Consider the following 23,959-nt stretch of genomic DNA (forward strand, 5'->3'; position numbering starts at 1 on the left):
TGTGTTTAAAACAGCCTTTGGAATGTGAGATATGCTAAGAATCTAAACCTTAAGTCTCTTGGAGGGCTTTATTGATACAGAAAAATTCTTCCTTTTTTTTTTTAAAAGTATATTCTCCACATTTTTGTTCATATGCGTATTTCTTCTAAGGGAGAGTGTAAGAAGCTTATAACACATAATTATTTTTAAAACATGAATATGTCAAACTTACACTTTCTAATAATCCTATCGAGTATAGTTCATAGTAGCTCACAGTAGCTCATAATTTCAACTCCTACATCTGGGTTCATACTAAGAACAGAAGCTGCATTTAGTCAATTTCTTAAAGCAAAAGTTTAGAATTGGAACAGTCTCTCCAACTCAGGATCCAGCGGTGTTTTCATAGATACTCTGAAACCTGTTGAAATGAGCTAGTTACCATTACCAAAACAGAACCTTTGAAGGATTTGCTAGACAGGGAGGTATGAATAGCAAACTGTTTCAGCTTTCACACTCTGTCACATTGCTCGGATACCAAAGAACCTGCACCGTAACATCTCACCATTGTAACCTTGCTGCTGTGAACGCTGCAGAAATAGACTATGTTCGTGGTTTGAATGAAATGCCACCAAAACGAAGAACAGAATGAGAATACGTGTGATGCTTTCCAGGTCAAATCCACTTAATTTTATAAAAATAAATAAATAAATCTATCAATCTATCTATCTGTCTAAATGTACATAGTACCAATTGACGTTAGGGAAAAGAAAATCTATAGTGACTTCTCACGAAGTAAACATTGTTTTGTTCTTTGCCTTTCCAGATCTTTGGTAAGTAGAATACTGAGATGGTTCCCAAGACCTCTTCCTCCCCCCCCCCCCCCCCCCCCCGCTGCTGGTATACACTACCTTTTGTAATCTTCTCCTTGCGTGTGGGTGAGACCTGCAACATGTTAGGTTACTTTGTATGACCGAGGTGTAGGGATATGTTTAAGGTTCTAAATCAGTTAATTTTGAATCAAAAGGAAGATCATTCTGGGTGGAACAGACTTAATCAGATGAATGCCCTTCAAAAGGGACCTGAATCCTTCCTGAGATGAGAAAGAGATGTTCTACTAACTTTCAGGAAATAAACATGCTATAAACTTGCCTTTGATAAGGGCACCTCCAGGAAGTGAGAGTGTCAATGCTACGATGACTAGGAACTGAATTTCTCCTCAAAATCTGAAGAACTTTGGAAGAGGGTTCTAAGTCCTCTAACTGACCTGTTGACTGCAGTCTTGTGAGACCCTGAGCAAATGTCCTGGTAAAATTATGCCTGGATTCCTGATCCACATAAATTGGGAAATAAATGTGTAATTGTTTTAAGTTATTATGTTGTATTATGTTGTTGTAACCTTTTACGCAACATTGGAAAACTAACATTTCTCCCCACAAACCATTTTTTTGGTGTATATTTATAATAGTAAAACATAGTCTCAAATTAATTTAGTAAGTAAATATTTACTGTCTACTCTATAGGAACTGTATATATATGAGAATGTTCATTTCTGCCCCCCCAAAAATTTAGACTAATCTGGAGGAATAAGACAAACAGCTCTAACAAAAGAATAAAATTGGCAAGTGCCATAAGCCTGAGACCTATGGGAAGGTATGTCCAAGGGAACCTCTGATCAAGGAAGCAGGAAAAATAGTGCAAATATATTGGCATACGGTCTCAGGAGCATTTAATAGTCAAAGTTCACTAGTCATTAAAAAAATATATATATTTATTTATTTGAGAGAGGGAGGGAGTGAGAGAGCCTGAGTGGCAGAGGGAGAAAGGGAGAGAACCTCCAGCAGCCTCCACGCTCAGCAGGGAGCCTTATGGGGGTAGGGGAAGAAGGGACTCTGTCTCCGGACTCTTGAGATCATGACCTGAGCCGAAACCAAGAGTCAGATGCTTAACTGACTGCATCACCTGGGAGCCCCAAAGTACATTAGTCGTTTGAGTGTATTATAGTGTCTAACATTCTAGCTGTCCCTGGACTATCATCTACAGGTTCCCAGGTAACTTCTGTTACAAAAACTGTGAGGGATTAGTGATAATACCAGGGGTGTAGGTGCATGGTGGTGTTTTAAAAATAGCCAGGAGAGAGCTAGCTCTGCCTATGGTAATGACTGTATTTTGTTTTCTCTTCATTCTAGTCACTGTCTTAACACTTACCCAATTAATCTTTGTTCTGTCAAGTGCATGGGCTATCATTCTCTTTGTCCTTGCAGGAGAGAAGAGATCACACTCATTGCTTTCACTTTCTCACTTCACTTTCTCGCTTCTTAGCTCATCACCTCACACCCTGCAAGCTGGTTTCTGATTCTGTCTCCCTAATGAAACAAGGCTTTCCAAGGTCAACAAAGAGGTCTAAATCCATTGGCCATATCTCAGGTATAATCTTCTATGATCTATATGTAGTTTTTTCCATGTCTCGTTGTTTAAATCTTGAATTTTTCTTTCTCATGGTCAAGAAAAAAAAAAAAGTCAGAATACTCTGTTCCTGAAATCTCATAAAGTCTTACGGTTTACAGAGTAAATTCTTTTTTTTTTTTTTAAATATTTTATTTATTTGACAGAGAGAAATCACAACTAGGCAGAGAGGCAGGCAGAGAGAGAGGAGGAAGCAGGCTCCCTGTGGAGCAGAGAGCCCGATGTGGGGCTCCATCCCAGGACCCCGGGATCATGACCTGAGCCGAAGGCAGAGGCTTTAACCCACTGAGCCACCCAGGTGCCCCGTACAGAGTAAATTCTGATGTATCTCATAAAGCCTTATGGTTTACGGAGGAAAGCATTAAATGGGGTTGCATGCTTTCTCTTCCAGTCTCAGCATTCAGTGTATCCTATAACCCAATTATACCAACTAAACTGCTAACTATAAAATTCCGTGATGGCACTTAAAACTGGTATTGAACAACTCCTGTGGTTCAGTATGGAATGCCTTTCTGTCACTTCCTTGGTTATGCAAATCACCTCCTCTGGTTCAAGGCATAATTGAAAGGCTACTTCTTTTTTTTAACTCTTTCTCTTTTATTCCCATAACCTTTCTCCCTCCTTTGTGTCTGGCTTACCTGTACTACTTCATTATGCCCTGGGCTAAAGTACGTTTTGCTTAACATCTTTGAGATTCTTTACCCTCTTATAAAATTGGGATTGTAACTATATACCCAGCAGGGTTGTTCTGAGGAATAATTGGTCAAACCGTAATATATTGATGAGGGGCCTGTACTAATGACTCAGCGATTTCTGGTGGCGATGTTGATAGTGCTATTTGCTCCTAGTTCCTCTCTGGACTGAAAATAACACCAGGGTAGATTGCATGCTTTAGTCATTTTGTTTCTCCCAAACTTCAAGGAGTAGGTTTATTAAGTTTTTAATCCAATTGGCTACTATTTCTCAGAAACTTTTTCGTTCACTTCTCTGACACTGAATTTCTACTTTACACACTCTTTTATTTCTTCATTGGTTTCCCTACTCAGCCATGAATTTTATATTTTAATAATTTATTATTCACTTTCTCTTTTCCACCCTATGAGACTTTCTTAATAATGGCCATTACCCACTTTCACAACCTAAATTTCTGTGTGGTCAACACCCAGACCTCCATTTCCAATGCTGATCCCCCTTTGGCATTCCCGTTCCTTAGAGGGCATGACCCTGCCAGAGTACCCAGCTTCTCTGAAACTGTTCCTACTTTCTTTGCCTGGACACCCTCACTTTCCCTTGCAGAGCCTAGCAAATCTTTGCCTTTATTTTCACAGCAGCTAAGACTTTCGTTATCTGCAGTGTTCCTTCAATTATTTCCTTTCTGCCTCATCCCTCTTTCCAGCCCTCCTCTTGCAATCTATCCTTACCCACAGGCTGCCACCAGATTGACGTTGCTGAAACGAAACTGTAATTGTGTTACTTCCTTGTTTAAATATCTTGAATGGTTCCTGGCTCCCCCTAAACTATTAAATAAAGTCTAAACTTCTTAGCCTGATATTGATGGCCCTCTCCAAATGAATTCCAAATGACTTTTCCAGTCTTGTTTTTGATGACAACTCTACCCATCCCTGAGGATTCAGCATGCGTCACATCTTACATCATTACCATTTCCGTGCCTATCTTTTCTCTCTTATGAGATTATAAGGATGGTACCTTAAACTATGTGGTATGTGACCACCAGCCATTCGTCCATGCCATCTGCGTTTGTTGATGGCCTGCTCTCTGTAAGGCATGTCGTGTCTAGTCTCGAGAAGGAAAGAATGGGTGGGAGTAGGAGGCTATCGTCAATGAACTTAAAATCCAGGAAGGAATATAAGATATGAGTATAATACTATATTACATGGTAGGAGATAAGTATATTAAAGGAATAATACGGGTGTTTAGTAGTTTTTAGCGTTTACAGCATTCCTGTAAAGGATTGAGCCTTCATCCTTTAGGATATGGAAGCTTGGATATGCAGAGATGGGAGTCATGGCATTTCAAATGTGGGAACACCATGGACTAAGGCATAAGGGCAGAGAATGTAGGGTTATAACCATGGAACAGTGAGCAGTTCAATTAAGAGAAGCTGAAAGAAGGCTAGAAAGGTAGGTTGGGGCTCTACTACAGAGAGGGTCTTGGATGACAGTGAGGGAGTTCAAAAGTCAGCAAAGGGGGAAAGGTACCTGAGTAAGAGACAGGTGCGTTCAGAGCAGGCATTTTGGAAGAACCATCTCAAAATCCTATATGTGATCAGATTGGCAGAAGAGTGGAAAATTGTGGAATGAACTCATAGGAAACTCCAAGGACTATGATATGAATAAAGACCCAAATAGAGCAGTGGCAGTGGGCATGGGAAGGAAAGAGTGGACAGAGAATGAGGTAATAGGACTTGATAAAAAATTGAACAATGGGGAAAATGTGGCAAGTGTCAAAGGTGATGTTCAAGTTCTGAGTTTCAATATAGAGGAATATATACGTTTATGTATCTTTTTGGAGGGCAAAAGTGAGTTTAGTTTGATATATGTAATTTCAATTGCAAATAGCATCTACAGATGTATGGATTTCGCACTTCAAAAATGGAATTCATTGTTGTTCTAATTTCCATTTCCCTAATGACTAAAAATGTTGAACATCTTTACATGAATTTATCAGTCAGATGGATCTTCTTTCATCATTTGTGTTCAAATCTTTTGCTCATTTTTGTATTGGTTTGTAAGAAGTATTTTTCTTTTCCAAACATATTTTGGAAGCATCTTCTTTATTAAATATATTTATTATGGATATTGGCTCCCAGTTTGTGACTTGCCTTTTTAGTAATGGTACATTTCAGAAAGCAAAAAAAATCTTTATTTTGGAAGAAGTTGATTTTACTACCTTTTTCTTTATAGTTAATGCTTTTGGGTGTCCTTTTAAGAAAACTTTTGCCTGATAGAGGAAGTGGGGACATACTGGTCAAAGGGTAGAAACTTCCAGGATACAGAGCAATTGGAACTCTCCTACATCACTGGCAAGATGGTAGTAACACAGCCACTGTAGAAAAAACAGATTGACACTGTGAGAGCTGAAGCCTACTTACTGTAAAACAACAAAAACAGATCTCTACTGATTAGGCCTGGAAGGCAGCCAGGTAAATTGCATTAGAATCCCAGTAGCAAATATGGAGTAGAAAGGTAGGTGGATGCCAGCAGCTGTTGAAAGGGGAGGTGACAGGGCACAGTTCCAGTTAGTGTGGGCAGAAGATGGCGGACAAAGCCATTTTGAGGCACCACTTCAAAATATCTTCACTCTTGCAGCATTGTTGGCACCGAGAGTAGCTGAGAAACTAAACTGCAGTGTTTTGTGTAGCTGATAAAGTGAAGTTGAGAAATTACCCAAGCAAACCTTACAAAAGTACCCATTTCTGGAAAAGGTGCTGAAACACAACACTTGAAGTTGTCTTTCAATTCTTCACAAAAGCCCAAGAAACTGGGCTGTGTTGTGGACCAATAGTCGTAAGAAAAGAGTCTGTCCTATTTTTCGGGCATGCCAATACAATATATTATCTTTAAAACTAAAAGATGAGGGGTGCCTGAGTGGCTCAGTGGTTAAAGCCTCTGCCTTCGGCTCAGGTCGTGGTCCCAGAGTCCTGGGGTCCAGCCCTGCATCGGGCTCTCTGCTCAGCAGGGAGCCTGCTTCCTCCTCTCTCTCTGCCTGCCTCTCTGCCTACTTGTGATCTGTCTGTCAAATAAATAAATAAATAAATCAATAAATCTTAAAAACAAAAAACAAACAAAACTAAAAGATGAAGCTAAAATCCAGATCTCCACTTGAATAAAAATGCTTCTGGAGAGAACCATTTACCCTGAGGACCAACATGGCAGCTGCTTGTATCTTAGCACTGAATGGGACTGGGCTGCCTCCAGGCCAACAGGGAACATTTTTATTCAGCCCAGGCAAAAGGGATAGAAAACAGAGCAGGAAATGACAAAGTTAAAGAAAGGTTGAGGAATGAAAGAGAAAAATAAAAAGAGAGGGTGGAAGAGAAAAGGTGAGTGTGTAGTGCTGTGTGGCTGAAGGCAAAACAAAATGGCTCTTGCAGGTAAACTATCCTTCATCCAGGTTAATGGTCCATTTTGCCTCTGATGATGGGTATTGCTCCTTTCCAGTAAGATCCCTTTGGAAGTCCCTCCCTCCCATCCTTCTTTCTTGTTTTCTAAAAGGAGGTATAATTGACATAGAACATTAGTATCAGGTGTATGATATAATGACTTGGTATTTGTGTAGCAAAATGATGACCACCATGAAGTCTGGTTAATATCCGTCCCTACACATAGTTACATAGTTATAATTGTAACAAGGTTACAATTGTTTTCCTTGTGATGAAAACTTTTAAGATCTACTTTCTTAGCAACTTTCGAGTATACAATACAGTATTGACTATAGTCAGTGCTCTGTGTTGTAGCTCTAGGACTTACTTATAATGGAAGTTTGTACCTTTTGACCCCCTGCCTCCTAATTTCACCCATCCCCCCAACTCTCTGCTGGTGGCAGCCACCAATCTTCCTTCTGTATCTATGAATGGAAGCCCTTTGCTTGAGAATATGAATATCTAGGATCTTTTGAGCTGAGGAGAATAATTATTATCCTTATTTTACTTAAAGATAAAATGATTTGCCCAAGGTCATATAGTAGTAATGCAGAACCGCAATTTTGAACCCAGACAGACTAACTCCAGAACTTATACTCTGGCCTTGAATCACAGCAAGCAATGCTGTCCCAACTTGGGTTAGTTACTAACACTGGGTCAGAGTCTCTGAGTGATTTGCATAGTATCCTGGACAAGGTATTAACACTTGAGGGTAATTGAAGTGTACTAAAGAAATTAAGGAGTAATATTTACTGGTTATAACAATGTTTCTAATCACTGTAATGGTTTACTGATTTTATAGAACTGGATCCAAATCCTTCTGAAAAGGAAATTATTATAAAATTTACTTTCAAGGCAATGAGCAGCATAACTCTGTCAGTTAAGGTTTACTACACAGAGATCCTGGATCTTATTCTAAGTTTCGATGGACAGGTCCACATCACTTTCAGTAAATATTTTATTTACTAAGGAAACTGTGTTTCTATTATTTATAGTCTACCACTGATGCACCCATCACCCAGCTTTTCTTTTTAACTTCTGTGTGTATAAAGAGCTTGAAAAAGAAAAAAAGGGTTTAAGTGGATTTGACATTCTGTCAGGACAGCAGTTTCATTCAAAGTGTTTGGTGAGGAAAGCTTTAAATGGGCCAATAGCATCTTAATTTTTATTTCAAACTTCTCTAAATTCACTTAAAAGGCAGGCTGGGAGGCATGTGGGATCTGAAGATATCAAGTTTAAATCCTTTATTATAGTTTTCTCCTCCGTGAAAATCAGAACAAAAAAAATAAAAAGTGTTAAAAATATAATAGTACATCATATATTTTCCTGCTGGTTTCTGCTTCTAAATTCTTTGTCCGATTTAATAGAAACTGGCACAAACCTGTCCATCATGCTGTAAAAGATCTACGGAGTCTTTCAGAGTAAAGGAGAAAGTCATGGTCTCCCAGCTTCTCTTTCTCTGCTGTTTTCTTTATAGATTTGCATTTGCAATCAGGCTTCCTCTTGTGAAAATGCAGCCTGTATTTTGACATGCAAATGCTATGTGGCAAGGGGTAGACATTTAAAGCTATTTTAAAATATATTTTTATATTTGTAAAGTATTTCAGCAAGGTAATTCCTGAGCTATTTTTAATGTGTGGCCAAAATATCCACTCCCCTTCTTTTTCCTTAGGTGTATTTACTTAATGTCTTTGAAATGCTAATGAAATATAGCTAAATGAGGTTGAGAAATTGGCTGAGATCTTAATTCACTTGGTGGCTTTATGTGCTCACCGTTACTCTGTGTTACCAGTGCTTTGGAAATTTATAAAATCCCTCAACACTAGTTCAGTTGAAAGGCAGGAACTTCTTGGGGGAATTTTCTGCATAATAGGTTTCCAAGAGGGAAACACAATTCAAGGACACATATTAAACAACTTTCCTGAAATATCAGTAGCATATTCTTTTAATGTTTCCACATCAAATATAGGCTGTTGATAGAATCATTTTGCAGACTTGTTCTTTAAAAATCCGTATTACACACAATGTCCCAATTTATAACAAATAGTTTATAATATTCCTCTTACTTTCCAAGTATAAATAATACAACATGTCTATGTATATAATTTTTACAAATCAAGAAAATGTGGTAAGTGTAATAAAAAGGGAAAATAAGAAAACAGTGTATAATGAAATAATTTACATTTCAGTATAAAAACCTTCAGGTGTAATGACACTAGAAGACAATGAAATAATCAAATGCTTGCAACTGCAAGAAGGGATTTTGGATTTAGAGAAGTAAGACAATCAAGATTTTAAAAGATGAGGAGAAAATAAAGTCCGAGTTTGGGTGAACATTACAATAAAAGCTAGAATGTTCAGTTTGTATTAGAACCATGCAGAAATACAGTATAGCCATGTTTCTATGTCAAATAGTTCTAGGCTTAGACAATTATAAATAGAGTTTTCTTCTAAACGCATGTTTTACGGAAATTTTGAAAATCGTATGGAATGTGGGAATATTTTTCATTGTGTGAAACTGTCTCACACATTACAAGAGTTGTAGGCTCCTAAGCCCATGATCTTTAAATGCCGGTTGCCATTCCTCTTATACATTTTTAAGCACACTAAAAATGGCCCAATGAATATCAGAATATCTAGCGAGAGACAATGCCAACTCTACTAAAAACCAAACAGACTTCACACTAAATGATTAAGGTTTTACTAATGGTAGCTCTTAAATATTTCTCTGTCTGAATTCATATATACATGCAGGTATTTTCTATGTTTTGAACCAGAATTAGACTTAAAAAGATGATGAAATAAATTAAGATTTAGTGAAAAATATTTGACTATAAGCACAAATTACTACACTGTGCTGTGATGAATTGCGACCCTTTTAGCTCTAAGTGTCCTTGTCCCAAATCAATTCCTTTAGCATTGCATTGATGAAGTCACTCAGTATTACAAAGGACTTACTTTGCTCTGAAAATAACACTCATCAGTATTGTAAATTATTTTCTCAGAGCTATTTCAATTGACTAGAAGCTAACAATGAATAATAACACTTAATATTTTGGCCACTGTTTTTCTGAAGCCTGAGGAAGAACTGAGTCAACAGATGATCACAGAAGCTGAGTCATACACATTGATACAATGAAACAAAATCTAAGGTTACTCCTTACGTGGTAGTGAGTTATTAACTTGGCACTGAGTGAGTGCAAGAAAAGAAATGCAGAAGCATGAAGTGAACAAGTATCTACTTTAAATCCAGTGAGAAACTCTGAATTAGTATTAAATTTGTGTTCCAAGTATTCAATCTTTTATCTATCAAAAGGCAAACACCTGTATAGGCACATGAGACCCTAATAGTTTTAGTCTTAGTGGTGATAAGGAATGGTGGAGTTGATTTGCAGCCTTGGTGATAGTCTGTTCGTGCAAATTTATAAATTTTGAGATTTTTCCTGACACTCCCGTACCTACAGCTTGCTCAATGTGTAGCTGCTTTGAACAAATCACTTACCTGACTGAGCCTGAGCTTTCTCATGTGTAAAATGAGAGTCGCCAAGCTGGCGATCACTACAGTAATTACTGTTATTCACATGCCACGGATTCCTGTCTGTTCCTAAGGATTCTCTTCATTTGATCTTGGAATGGTCTTCTGGCATTAACGTTACATTCATGACACTAACAGAAAGCCGTCACAGGACCCACGACAATGACCTTCTGTCCATTTGGCAGTCAGATGAGGGAAGATGGGTGATTGGACTGCATTTTGCATCACCGATAGGCTTATGCTGTATTTAACCACCTGTCTATCACTACTGGGTGTTGAGTTTCACTGGTGTTGCTGGGAAGGCTAACACAGCTTTCCCTATTAGTTTTCTAAGTCACAGCTTTCAGTGTTCCCCTCAGCCAGGGGTCTTTGTTGCTGCCCATGGGAGAGAATCCCCATGGCAGTGGGTAAGGAAGACACTTTGAACTCACCACAGCAGCTTGATTTGCTTTATCAACGTTAGAAATTGAGACTTCTATAATATTTCATTCAAACAAAGGGATCCTTGGCTAAAATGGTGTGAAAACCATGACTGCCTAGATCAGTTTCTCCAAGCATGGCACAAAGAGCATTAGGTATAATGTTTGGTATAATAGTGTTTGCAACGGGAAACTATCTATACAGTTTCTGGCATGGGGTCAGGCACTTTCAAAGTATGGTAAATATAAGTATGTGTAAGGAATGGTTCCCATCTCTGAGGAATTTACATTTTCATGAGGAATAGAGGCCCCAGACAAAACCGAATAACCAAGGTAAAGATTTTCATGAAGGGCTTTAGAAAGTTGGAGGAAGACTCAAGTAATTCTGCCTTGGGAAATGAGGAAACTTCCATTCCAAGTGATAACATCTGAACTGGTTCTTGGAGAATAAAATATGTGTCTGTGTTAATGGTGGAAGGGAGTCCGGGAAGAGAGAAAAGCATTAGAGAAAACACTGGAATGTGAATGCTGGCTGGGTTGGAGAGGTTTTTCATGAGCACAGTTAACAGGACTGAAATGAATCGCAGGTACAGGAGTGAAGGTGCACTAGATCAGGAGACAAGAATGATAGAGAGAGTTCTTATTTGAAAGACTAGGTGAATGAGATCACCAGAGAGAACGTGTTGGAAAAACAAACAAACTAACAAAAAATGAAACAGGGTTTAAAATGTAATCCTGGATCCTCTGCCACTTGAGGGGAGGAAAGACAATGAAAGAGGAGGACCAGCCAATGAAAGAGAGTAGGGATGGGTGGAGAAGGAAGAGGAGAAAAAGCAGAATCCTGGAAATCAAGAGTTTCAGATGATGGTGGCTAATAGCGATAATAATACAGAAATATTTGACTGAGTGAAGGTGGATCATAACCTTTATAACATCAAGAAGTAGCTGGTATTCCAGTGAAAACAACTTCAATGGCACATGCAGAATGGAAATTAGAATGGAAGGAGTTGAGTTGTTAATGGGAGTTGAAGAAATACATATCTGGGTCAAGGTTATGTTTTTCAATAAGTTTTGGTGTAGATATGAAGGAAGAAGATATAATGGTAGCTTGACAGAGGGGTAAAGTAAGGAGAAGAAAACTTTAGTGCAAGAAAGAAGAAAATGTGACATTTCCCGAGCACTTACTATGTGTTGAATTTTTGCTAGGCACTTTCAGATAGGAGAATCTTGAGCATATGCATAGGCCAAAAGGAATGAAGGAGCAAGAAAGTGAAATTATAGAAGTTATTTAAAAAAAGAAAAAGGAAAATTGGAGGTGATAATGGGGAAAGGAAACATCATGAGGGAATTCACCTTTGCTAGATCAGACATCATTGGAATGGGTTTAGAGAATGCAATGTGCATATGGTAGGCTGCAAAGTTTTTGGTATTTTCATAATTTGGGTTTCTGTCTGACTGGAGTAGATGGCTTTTCTAAAATGGAAATAGATATGTTAAAGTGACAGCTTGAGTTTAATACTAACATTTATAGAATGCTTACTCTGTGCCAGATACTCTGTGAAGCCCTTTAAACGCCCTGCTCCCTTTACCCAGCAACCCTGTGGTGGAGATACCATCTTTGTCCCTATTTTATACAGGAAGAAACTGATACACAGAAAGATGAACAGAGCTGGTACATGGTAGAGCTTAGATTCGAACCCATGTAGTCTGCGTCCAGAGCTTGCATTTTTAATCCCTCTGTTAAACTATCGAATGGCATTTCTGCATAAATCATACAATTACCCTTAGTCCACTCTTACTCTGGACTAAGAGACAGGTTCTGGCCCTTTGGTTTTCTGCTGTGCTCAAGGAAAGGGACACTCACTCTACTTGAAGAAACTCATGAATATCAAAACCTTAATCACAGCTCTTTGGATGACACGAGTTCACGCTTTACAAACCAACCATGGCCCTAGTCATATTAAAATCAAAGTTGCAAAATAAAGAAACATTCTGAAAAACCTTGTCTGCTTCATTTAGATAACGGTGTGCAGAATGAATTGAAAGATAAAAATGCTCAGCATTTACCATTTCCTTTTCTTCCCCTTTTTAAGCCCCATGGTGTTACAGATGATATCATCAGGCAATTTGGTTTGAATATGTTCCTTGCTGGACCGTGCAGATTACCCAACTAATGACATGCCTACTCCTTGCCATTGTGACACCTCTCTTCTCACAAGTGAGAATTTCAAGTGACAGACTAAAGCTGTTTGCTATCAATTTTGCAAAAAAAACACATCTGCCAGATAGCCAAGATTTAGTTCAGAGACTGAAATCAATTAATATTCTAATTTGTTCCCTGTCATTAGCGTCACACTGTATTATGCCAAGTCAAAAGTGATGACCTTTATATAACATAGGCTCCTAAAGGAATTTGATTTGCGGGATGTGTTTTATTTGTGCTTAGTTGTTGCTCCGGGCGCATAAATCCCATTAGAAATTTCAATTACACAGACAGTAAAAATTGTGGCGGATTAAAACGAAAGGGTAAAATATGCCATTACACATTTTTAATAAAACTATACGGCTGTGTCTATGGTAAGTTTTTCTAACTCTAATTTAGTGTACTGTTTTAAGATTTGGTTAGTGGGCTTGTTTCTTTCTATTAAGTCAAGGAGAGATCAAGAAATACGGTATTTTTATAGGTGTTGCCCAGATCTTCTGACGTTCTATTACTCTAGGTTGCTGATCAAAAGCAAACCTCCATGGAGGAACAGACGAGACACCTGGTCTCAGGGCCACTGCGGAAGAATGGGACAAGGGAATGGAAGAGTGGCTTGGGAAGAAATGAAATTAGCCAAGGAAAGAAAGGAACTAAGGGAGCATTTCCTAGTTTTTATTTTCCAGCTGACTATTTTCTTGCTGCTAAACTGAAAGGAAATATAATGTATATGATGGCTGTCTCTAAGTGGGAAATGCTAAAACATGGAGGTATCACTTGCAAGGATGGAAACAATTTGCTTTTTTCAATATGAATGACACAGTCAAGCTCTGAAATGATTCTTAATATTAAAAATTAAAGATTCTTAATATGCTTTAATTTTTTAGCATCTTCAGGCCTCAAAGTTGAAGAGGGTGGTTCAGGATGTAAATTAAATAGAAATTCCCTCATGCATTCATTCAGGAAGTAGACATGGAGGCCTCATAGGTGCCAGGCACTACCTGGGATCTAACTGTGCAAAGAACAGACCCAACTCCTTGCTCTCAGAGAGCTTACATTATTTCGGAGGGATCCAGAGCAATTTAAAAACAAATAATAGGGGCGCCTGGGTGGCTCAGTGAGTTAAAGCCTCTGCCTTCAGCTCAGGTCATGATCCCAGGGTCCTGGGATCAAGCCCCACTTCGGGCTCACTGATCAGCAGGAAGCCTGCTTCCCTCTCTCTCTCTCTGCCTGCCTCTCTGTCTACTTGTGATCTCTGTCTGTCAAATAAATGAATAAAATCTTAAAAAAAAACAACAAATAATAAGGAGCACCATCTGCAATGCGATGCAAAATAATACCGTGAGAAATGGAGCAAGGGTGAGGACAGGAACTTCCGGCAAAGATGGGGTGGGATGAATGAGTTATTTTAAGCAGCACAGTTGGGGAAGTCCTTAACTAAGAGGATGACATTTGCACAAAGCCTAAAGGAGAAGAGGGAATGTGGATGCATGCAGAACATTCAGTCCCATAGTTAGTACCAGTGCCATGCCTCTCATGGGGTTTATTCTTCTAGAGGAGGTGGTGTTGCAGATAAAGAAGAATGTGCATTTTATTTGATGTTCTTCATTTCTTTCTCTGCTAGCTCATTTCTCATACAGCAATCATGCTGATAAAATATTCAAGTGAGAATTTGCCCCCATGACACATGCATTTGGTGTGTGCCTTGTAATTACAGCCTCGGAGTTTCGTCAGTAGCACGGGGATCCTCCATCAACCCTGTAGCAGAGCAGGAAAGAGAACTTGGATTTCCCATCCTAGGGCTCCATCTATTGGTCCATCTCTACCTCCTCTAGATTTTGGATCTTCCTGCTGAGAATGATAATTACTAGCCTCTATACTGAGAATGTCTCTCAGATGAACTTGAATTTGTTAAAAGTAGACCGATCAACAAATCGTTAGTCACTAACAGACAAGAAATTGATTCTGTGTATTTTTTTTTTCTCTTGCTTTCTCAATGTCCTTACAGAATAATTTTCTTATAAATTGATAAATCTCTCATCTGGATTACTGCAACATTCTGCTTTATCTTCTGCCCTTGACTTTCTGGAACCCATTTTCAACACAGTTGCTAGAGTGATCTTTAAAAAAAACCCGAGTCAGATCGTGGGACACCCCTGCTCAAAACTCTACAAAGCCGTTTTATTTCACTCATAGTAAAATCCAAGTTCTTAGACTAATGCCCAAGGCCTCACATGACGGGGCCTATGTTACAAGTCTGAATTCACCTTCTGCCACCCTTCACCTCATTCATTCTACTAAAGCTCCCTGGGCTCCTTGCTGTTCCAAGCAGATTTTTGCCTAAGGGGCTTTGTCTGGAATTCCCAGAATTTAAAACTTCCTCCTCCATTCCCTTCAGGGTTCCTTACAAAAGAAAGCAGCCCTGATCATCCTAAAAAATAATGTTTTTCCCTCTATGCCCTTCTACATTGCACTCATTCCTCTTTAGTTTCTTTCCTTCAAAATTATTTTTATTTAACTTCAATTAATTAACATATAGTAGATTATTAGTTTCAGAGTTAGAGGTCTGTGGTTCATCAGATTTCTATAATGCCCAATGCGCATTACATCATGTGCCCTCCTTAATGTCCATCACGCATTGACTCCACCCACCTCTACACCAACCCCCCCCTCCCCCTGCCAAACGCCCCCCCCCCCCCCCCCCGCCAACCCCCCGCACCCCCCCTCCCTCTGCTCCTCCAGCAACCCGCAGTTTGTTTGCTAGGATTCGGAGTCTCTTATGGTTTGTCTCCCTCTCTGATTTCATTGTCTTTAGTTTCTCTTATATCATTTCTTACTGCCTGACTTACTATATATATTTGCATCTTTATTGATTTGTTACTTTTTTTGCTAGATTATAAGACTTGTGACGTATTTTTCCTGCATCTGAAAAACTCTCTAATTCATCAGAAGTGTTCAAATCTGAACAGACCAACCTATGGTTTCAGATTTAAACACCGCTGGTAGAACTAGAGCTGCCCACATACACATGTACTTAGGTACAGGTGGTTGTTTTCCTGAGGAGGACAAAGAAAAACTGTACAGAAACTTTGAAATATTAATAATATTAATATGAAATATTAATATTAATAATATTAATAAATGAAAGGAAACCAAGCTTGCAATATCAGGAAAGTACATTTTAGCTATTGCTTAGGAATAATCTTTACAATGGAATAATTTCATAAATATAAATTTAAAACATATATGGCACAATGCATTAACATGAATATTCTAGAGAAAGACAGACATTGAAAAAAAATACCTACCTGCATTAAACACAATATACAATTTTTTTTAATAAACAGGGTTTTGGGGTATAAAATATACTTAAAGATTTAAAAAATTCCATTTCTAACATTCCATCTTCTTATTGGAATGCAACCATGCCAAGAATAAAAAAAATCAAATGTACATTTATAGTATGTCAAGAGAAATTCTGCCTTTTCCCCCACAGTGGGTAAGGCCATTTTTAAGCATTTCTTTTGACCCTACCAACTGACCGTATGTAGTAGTACTCACATGGAATTTTATGCAGCTCATTCATAAACTTCTCCTTCAGCTTGGAAAAGGCATCTTCCTTTCCTTCCCCAGGACTGGCTGGCTCTGTGGCATTATGGGGGAGAACGGTTGCAACAGTAGTGACTGGCGGGGCGGCCAGCGCCTCATGATGACTCTCGCTCACCATTTTAGGTGCAGGTGAATCTAAGAGGGGAGGGAAGCAAAATAAATAAATAAATAAATAAAAGAACAATTCAGAGTGGCTTAACTGATCTCACATCAAAGGTACACCGGAGATGAGACACATCGGGGGTGCACCTGTTCCCTGGGTAACTAGTCCAGCATTAGCATATTACTTTATGTTGGTTCATAAAGTATTTATGGAACCACCATGTAGAGTCTTTTCCAGAAGGTAAGACCAGGCGTACGTCCTGACAACCCTCTCCTAACAATAACATGGGAGCTCTCAAATCTATTAGCTGTTTATACTGCCAAGTATTTACTGTGCAGATGTGACTTCTAATCCGTATGTTACAGGACTGTGGATGATGAAGCAGTTGCTGAGAACATACATGCTCTGTGCTCTCAACGTTTATATCTTATAAGAGGAAAGAAAGATAAAATACTTATATTGAAAATGTTGATGAACGATAGCAGGTATTCAAAATATTAGTGACTTTTAAGACGGTTGTAAGCCATGCTGTTATGACATTGATACTGTAAGAAGTCATTAGTGTCAAAGAGAATTTAGTTCTTAAATCTCATTTATTGATGGTGCATTTCCCTCACGGTCTTTTTTTTTTTTTTTTTTTTTTTTTTTGACACTTACTTTGGACAATACTGTGACCAATATTTCACTTGTCTTGCTGGGAAAATGTTGGGAGCCACTGTACATGTGGCAAGATTGACTATATACATCAAGCAACTGATGATGAAAACATGCCTGGTCTGTCAAATCATTTCAGTTTATTCAATATGATTAATTATTGAATTATTCTGATTTTAAGTGTTTGTTTACCTCCAAAGTGTTAAAAAAAATCCCAATTAATCCTAAAGGTAACCAATGAAAAAAACTAAGCCCTTGGATGCAGAAGACCTCAGTTCTAGTCCTCTTCATAGCTAAATGGATTCTGACAAGGCATCTGACCTCATTTATCTGCCTTCCGAAATATGTAGAAGCAACCTGCCCTGCCTAGATTTTCTCAGTACATGTGAAGTGTTCTATAAATGTAAAGAAGGTAATCTGAAGAGGTAGGCTTGAAGTCCTATTCTCCAACTTAAACATACTCTGGACTTTCATAATTAATTTTACTGTATGACTTAAGATTTCAGGCAGTGCTCGTAAGAAAGGGAACAGGATTTGGGGCAGAAATAGATAAATACAAACATGTCTGGGCAAAAGAAACTTCACGGTCTCAGCAGGAAAGTTGATGGACCTACGAAGCTCTTTTATTTGCAAAGAAATGGAGATAACCGGCAAACAGACAAAGGATTTTTATAGAATTAAAATATTTTTTGAGTTAATTATGCATACTTAAAATATTTAGTGGAAGTACACTTGAAAGCAGAATAATCTCAGATGTGTGGAATTATTATTAGAATCTGAATCAAAATCCAGAGATTTCTGGATCTCTTGAAAGGAGATGAGGGCTGAAGCTAATAATACATATAATGAATTTTTGTTTTATAATATAGTCTCTTTTTAAAGCTTTTGATTTTCTGCCAGTAGCTACTAATATAACATGAAAGGGGAGAATCAGACAGATGTGGGCTTAAATCTTCTTTGTTCTTTAGTTTCTTCATTTGTAAAGTGAGAGTGATCATACCAAAGACATGAAGTTTTTGAGCATGCAATGAGATAATCTATGCAATGAATTTAGCATTCTATGGGTCAATCAATTGATTCAGTCCTCCTGCCTCTCCTCCTTAGGAATACTTGGCAACCCAGAATTTTCCAGGTTGTGGAAAATTGTATTTCTCCAACTCAAGGTCACTTTCTAAAAGGTTTTCATGATTTTTTGGATTCTGTTTAACTTAGGATCTGTCTGCCTGCAAAAAACTGGAGTTCTGTTTGCATAACTTAGGAGAAGCTTCAATACTGATCATACCGTAACTTCTGTATTTCATGCGCGTCAACAGGACTAAAATTATATACACATACATACACAAACCCATCCATATGTATGAAGTATTAGTATGTATGTATTCAAAAACTGAATTTGGTCCTCTGCTGTGAGAATCACTAGTTATGATATGCCTTATTACTTATCTCCACAGGTTGGTTGAGGATATTTGAGGGATCATGGTTTACTGTAGGATTTAAAAGAAAGTATTGCATTAAATACAAATACCTATATACAACAGTGCCATCCTTACATTAAAAATATGCTGTCTAATTATGTTTCCACTCAATTTTGGTCCTGTTCTGGAAGTGGGATCCTGTTGCTGGTTATCTGGACCTATCAACTGCTACCTCAAAATGGCTACACAATTGTTTCTAGCCTTTGTGCCCTGGGATGGTTGGGTGCTTTACCACTCAGGTTGGTAAATATTTTCATGTTCCCTCAGCTTATAATGGAATAGAAAAAATTTCGACATACAAGTTGAATGATCTGAAAGGCTATTTAGAAGCCTCAACGTCTAGAAAATGGACTTGAAGTTTACTCAGTACATTTTTTAAAAAGAGTCAACAAATGTTTCTATAATTTCCCAAAACAATCCTCTTTAGTAGAAGGTATGCTTTACAAGTGTTTTATCAAAACAGATAAAAGCTATAAACTTTTAGCTCTTACTAGTCCATGATAGTATTATCTGTATCATTTCTGATATATATACATATTTTTTAAAGATTTTTATTTATTTATTTGACAGACAGAGATCACAAGTAGGCAGAGAGGCCCGCAGAGAGAGAGGAGGAAGCAGGCTTCCTGCTGAGCGCAGAGCCCGATGCAGGGCTCAATCCCAGGACCCTGGGATCATGACCTGAGCTGAAGGCAGAGGCTTTAACCCACTGAGCCACCCAGGTGCCCCCATTTCTGATATTTTTAAATCAAGGAAAGATTCTAGAGACAGTGCTCCTTTTACTTAATGTATACCACTGTGAAATTAAAGTCTTTCATAAAAGACAAAAATATAATGGGCAATTAAGGATCTAATATACTGATGAAGAAAGACTAATTGTTTACTTAATATTATCTTCTTTGTCCTTCATATTTTGAGAGATGATGCTGTTTGTAAATAGCAAAACTAAGAACAGTGACATGGTCTTTAAATTTATATTTGTGGAAATAAGATGCTGATTTCTTCTTTTCCATCATTTTGTAGATGGAAAAACTAATTATTTGGTTCTGCCTAATGCGATAACCTTATATTCTTTTATATAACATTGTTTGCTTATTCAGAAAAAAATTATAGTCTACCCAAGTCTTGATAAAAGTAACAGCCAAAAGTTATTGATACCCGCTAAGTGGTTTAGATATATGAAAACATAGAGTTCCCATGACACTCCCGTGAGAGGTATAATTACCACCCATTTAACGGTGAGGAGACTAAGGTATACAGAGGTTATGCATTTGGTTCAGACAGTAGTAATTAGTAGAGTTGAGATTTGAACCTAGATGTCTTAGCTGCTATAGTGTTAGGGACTCACACCCTGTGAGACAAGTGTCCAAAAAATTGTGATTTTTGAAGGAGTTTTTGACTATAACCCATAATAAGAACTACATTTGACATGGTGCACCAGCATACAGGCTTTCGCCACCTAGATGTTATATATGGAATAAAAACTTGACAGAAAAAACACTTGTCTTCACTATGTGTGAAATATTTTGATATACTTAACTTTTTTCACTAAAAAATTCTAGTTGTATCCCCAAATGTATACATTGGTTTCACCAGCCTCTAATGGTTGAGATCCACAGTTTGGAAAACCACTGTAGAAAGGACTTGGGAAGATACAATAAAAATTAATGGGGCTAATGAAAACTAAAGATGCCACTTATTAACCCACTGTGTGCCAAAATACTGTCCTTGGCATAATATTCTCAGCTCTCATCACAACCTTGAAAGGCAACTTGGTCTTATTTTAAAGGATAAACTGGGTTGTGGAGAGGTTGAGTGATTTTTCCAACAAAGATTTAGCCTAATTCAAGGTTCTTTCTACCAATCTTCTCTCATAATAATACTCATGCATTATTAAATAATTAAATCAGTATTGGAAAGATAGTTATGATTTTCTTTTGAATTGGTTTACCAATAAATGGAAAACACAAGTCTTCTTGCCAATGGGAAACAGACTGCTTAATTTTAGAGGTGTAGTCATTGAATTGGTTAAAGTGGAATTTGACCTCTTGAGGTATGTCAAGAGAAATAATTCTGAATGAAAAATTCCCCAGTAGAAGGAAAGTGCAGTACGAATGAAATGAGCAAGCAATTCTCAAAGAAATATACATCCTCCTGACAGATAAAATGTGTTTAATTTTACAAATAGCCAAATTCTGAAAGTTAAAATAACAATGAACTAATATATATTCATTTGTAAATGCAGCTAAATGTAGTTATGAAGGGAAGGGTTCAGAAAAGTGAGCAGTTGCGGGGCGCCTGGGTGGCTCAGTTGGTTAAGCAACTGCCTTCGGCTCAGGTCATGATCCTGGAGTCCTGGGATCGAGTCCCACATCGGGCTCCCTGCTCAGCAGGAGGTCTGCTTCTCCCGATGACCTCTCTCCTCTCATGCTGTCTCTCTTTCATTGTCTCTCTCTACCTCTCAAATAAATAAATAAAATATTAAAAGAAAAAAAAAGAAAAAAAAAAAAGAAAAGTGAGCAGTTGGGAAGGACCATAGAGTAGAAAATACTTTATGGTGGCCAAAGTAATAGAACATATAAAAAGCTATAAAAAAGCTCATTGTTTTTTCTAGGAATTCATAATAAAGGATTAATCTGAAGTGTATAAACAGTTTACAGATGTTTATTGTAATTTATTTGTCAGAAGAGCAGAATCTAACAGACATTTTAAATAATGATAATCCATTAAGTGAAGTTATTAAAATTATCTTAACAGTAAATATTTGCAAACCTAGAAATACATTAGAGTGTTAGATGAAAAAAACAAAGCATGAAACATTAAATAAAGTATGTCCAATTTTTCTAAATAAAAAATCCTGTATAAAAGAGGTTGGAAAGAAACATTTAAAATGTTAAACTTGTGGTAGAATATTCACCTTTTTCCCTGTATGTTTACATATTTTAAATTATACAAAGAAAAGACCTTTAACACTGTTTGCTATTAAGAAAAACGATCTTGCAGAAAGAGTTTAATTTCCTAGTGCCAGATTTTCAGAAACATACTTTAAAATGTAGTGTAAAAAGCTAAATTGTAGGAAGTCATGATTTAGTTACACATTTAGCAAATACAGTGTACAAAATGGCCACCGGTTAAAATACACTGTAGAAAAAATGTTAAGGTATCATAGAGGTTAATACTTTTGTGGTAAAAAATGAGGAAAATCAGAATTTTGGTTGCCATGACAACTTCCCTTTGTCCCTTATATTCTTCTAGTAGGACTTTAATTATGTCTGTCCCTAGGTCCATAAATTGATATAGATTTCTCAGATTATATAGTGAGCTAGTCTGTCATTCTGCATAAACATAATGGTTTCAGGAGAAAGCAGCATTTTCATTTCTACTTAAGTATTGTATTTTATAATGACAGCATGCAAAATTGAAAAGTAAACAGGAGGGAGGCGCCTGGGTGGCTCGGTCAGTTAAGCATCTGACTCTTGATTTTGGTTCAGGTTATAATCTCAGGGTTGTGAGATCGAGCCCCGCACTGGGCTCCACGCTGGGCATAGAGCCTGCTTGAGATGGTGTCTCCCTCTTCCCTCCTCACCTGCCCCCACCTCTCAGAAAAAAAAAAAAAAAAAAAAAAGTGTAAACCAGAGGAAAAGGTCAAAGGTCAAATAGACACTGAAAATATTACTTTAAAAAGTATTCTAATGCAGAAACGCCCCAAACTGAAAGTAACTATTAAAGTAATTATATAAAGAGTCCAGCAGATATCATGGAATATGTTAGAACATATTTTTGAGATGGAGGGCAGAATGTTAGTGATTTTATCCTGTTAGAATTTGCCTTGACCTTCTGTAGGTGTAAGTAGAAAACAGAAGAGGATGCCATGTGCATCTCTCCTTCCTTTCAGAAAGGGAGTCCATGGTTTCAGAGAGTGCTGCCTAAGGACAGCTCAGAGCTGAGTGTTCTCACCTAAGTAATTGCCCTTTTCTGGGAGGGAACTGCCATGGCCAAGGTTAAACCCCCTTCCCCACGGACAACCTACATTCAATGACTGGTGGATACTGGTATAAGGGCCTGGACCCTGCCTCAGTGTGATCTCTGAAGGGCCTATAGAATCAGTTAAAGCCTCAGAGAAGGCACCTCGCTTTAGCAACTCCCTCTGTCCAAACCTGCTTTCTCCACTCCCTCACCAGGATAGCATTCCTCCAGTAAGCTACACTGGACTCAGAGCAGCTTCCCAGGGAATCCAACCTGTGGCACCCACTCTGGAAGATTTTTTTGGGGAAAAAAAAAAAGCCCAAACCACTGTCATCATTTCATTTAAATTTTTCCAAGCCCAGAGATCTGCAGGCACTAAGTGAAGTCTAGCAGCATTATCAAAATCTTCCACAAATGTGCAGATGTTTGAATGTCAGGATTAAGGTATATATTGTCTCTGGTTTGAATAGATATTGTCTCTTGAAGGAAGAGGAAACCTGGTCCCTCTTACGGCAATGCCAGCTGACTCTGGCGCTAGTCCCAGTAAAAGGGTGAGAGATGAAAGGTGGTTTTCCAACCTTGAAGCAGCTGGAGCACAACAGGCCACCTGCCTTCAGAAACCATAAAAAGTACATGCTCTTGGATCTTTTTCTTCTTTTTTTCTGAAATAGATCTAGTTACCTCCAGGTTTTACCCATTTAGTCACAAAAGCCTCCTAAGAGGCACAGAGTGAATTTTGCTGAAGAGTGTGGTTCTCAGGCAGTATCTGTCGTGAACACTTTGCACCTTGACTGTAAGTGGGTCTGCTTAGCTGTACTTTGAGAATAGAAGCTGCATCCCACCCCAACCTTAAAATACCACACTGCAAACACCAGAAAGGTGTGTCGATGTTTACACCGAAGCTGTCTGTGGAAGAGCATGAGCAGAAAGGAAATAGTGAACATTCACTGGCTGCATTTCCTAGGAATCTACTTGTTCATTTACTTGCCCCTTTATTGAGGTTGAGGCGGGACTGACCTAGAGAGAGCTGTACATATTTAATGTATATGACCTAATGGGTTTGGAGTAAGTATACACCCAAGAAAGCAACACCACAATCTCTAGTTCCTGGCTCTATACAAAGGGCTATAGGTCTTTTCTCCACCTTTTTGTAAGCTGTCTCGGCCACCTACAGCCATCTTGGTTCTCCTTCTTTCTCTATTTTTTCTCTCTTCTTCTCTCGGATCAAAATCCTCTGCTCTCCTTATCTTTGCTTTTCTTACTTTTTTCCTTTCAAAGGGAGAACAGTACTTACTATAGGTTTCATTTATCGGGTACTAGGCGTTCGATGTATGTTGAGTGTCTACTGAGCGCTGTGCCTTATGTGGAGGCAAAGAAAAGGAGAGTTAAGACAC

The 23,959-nt window shown here is 38.1% G+C and overlaps 1 protein-coding gene across 3 annotated transcripts in view; it reads right to left on the reverse strand.

Moving 5' to 3' along the window:
- Nucleotides 1-23,959, reverse strand: part of SYT1 (synaptotagmin 1) — a 563,116-nt gene that overhangs the window by 197,866 nt on the left and 341,291 nt on the right. For all 3 annotated transcript variants that reach the window (XM_046013429.1, XM_046013427.1, XM_046013428.1), the window contains one exon: nt 16,320-16,502. In XM_046013429.1, coding sequence (XP_045869385.1) covers nt 16,320-16,485 — 166 coding nt within the window. In that variant the 5' untranslated portion in view covers nt 16,486-16,502. The remainder of the gene's footprint in view (nt 1-16,319; nt 16,503-23,959) is intronic.

This window comes from Meles meles, chromosome 7, assembly GCF_922984935.1.
Source record: "Meles meles chromosome 7, mMelMel3.1 paternal haplotype, whole genome shotgun sequence".
In the NCBI taxonomy this organism is placed as follows: domain Eukaryota; kingdom Metazoa; phylum Chordata; class Mammalia; order Carnivora; family Mustelidae; genus Meles; species Meles meles.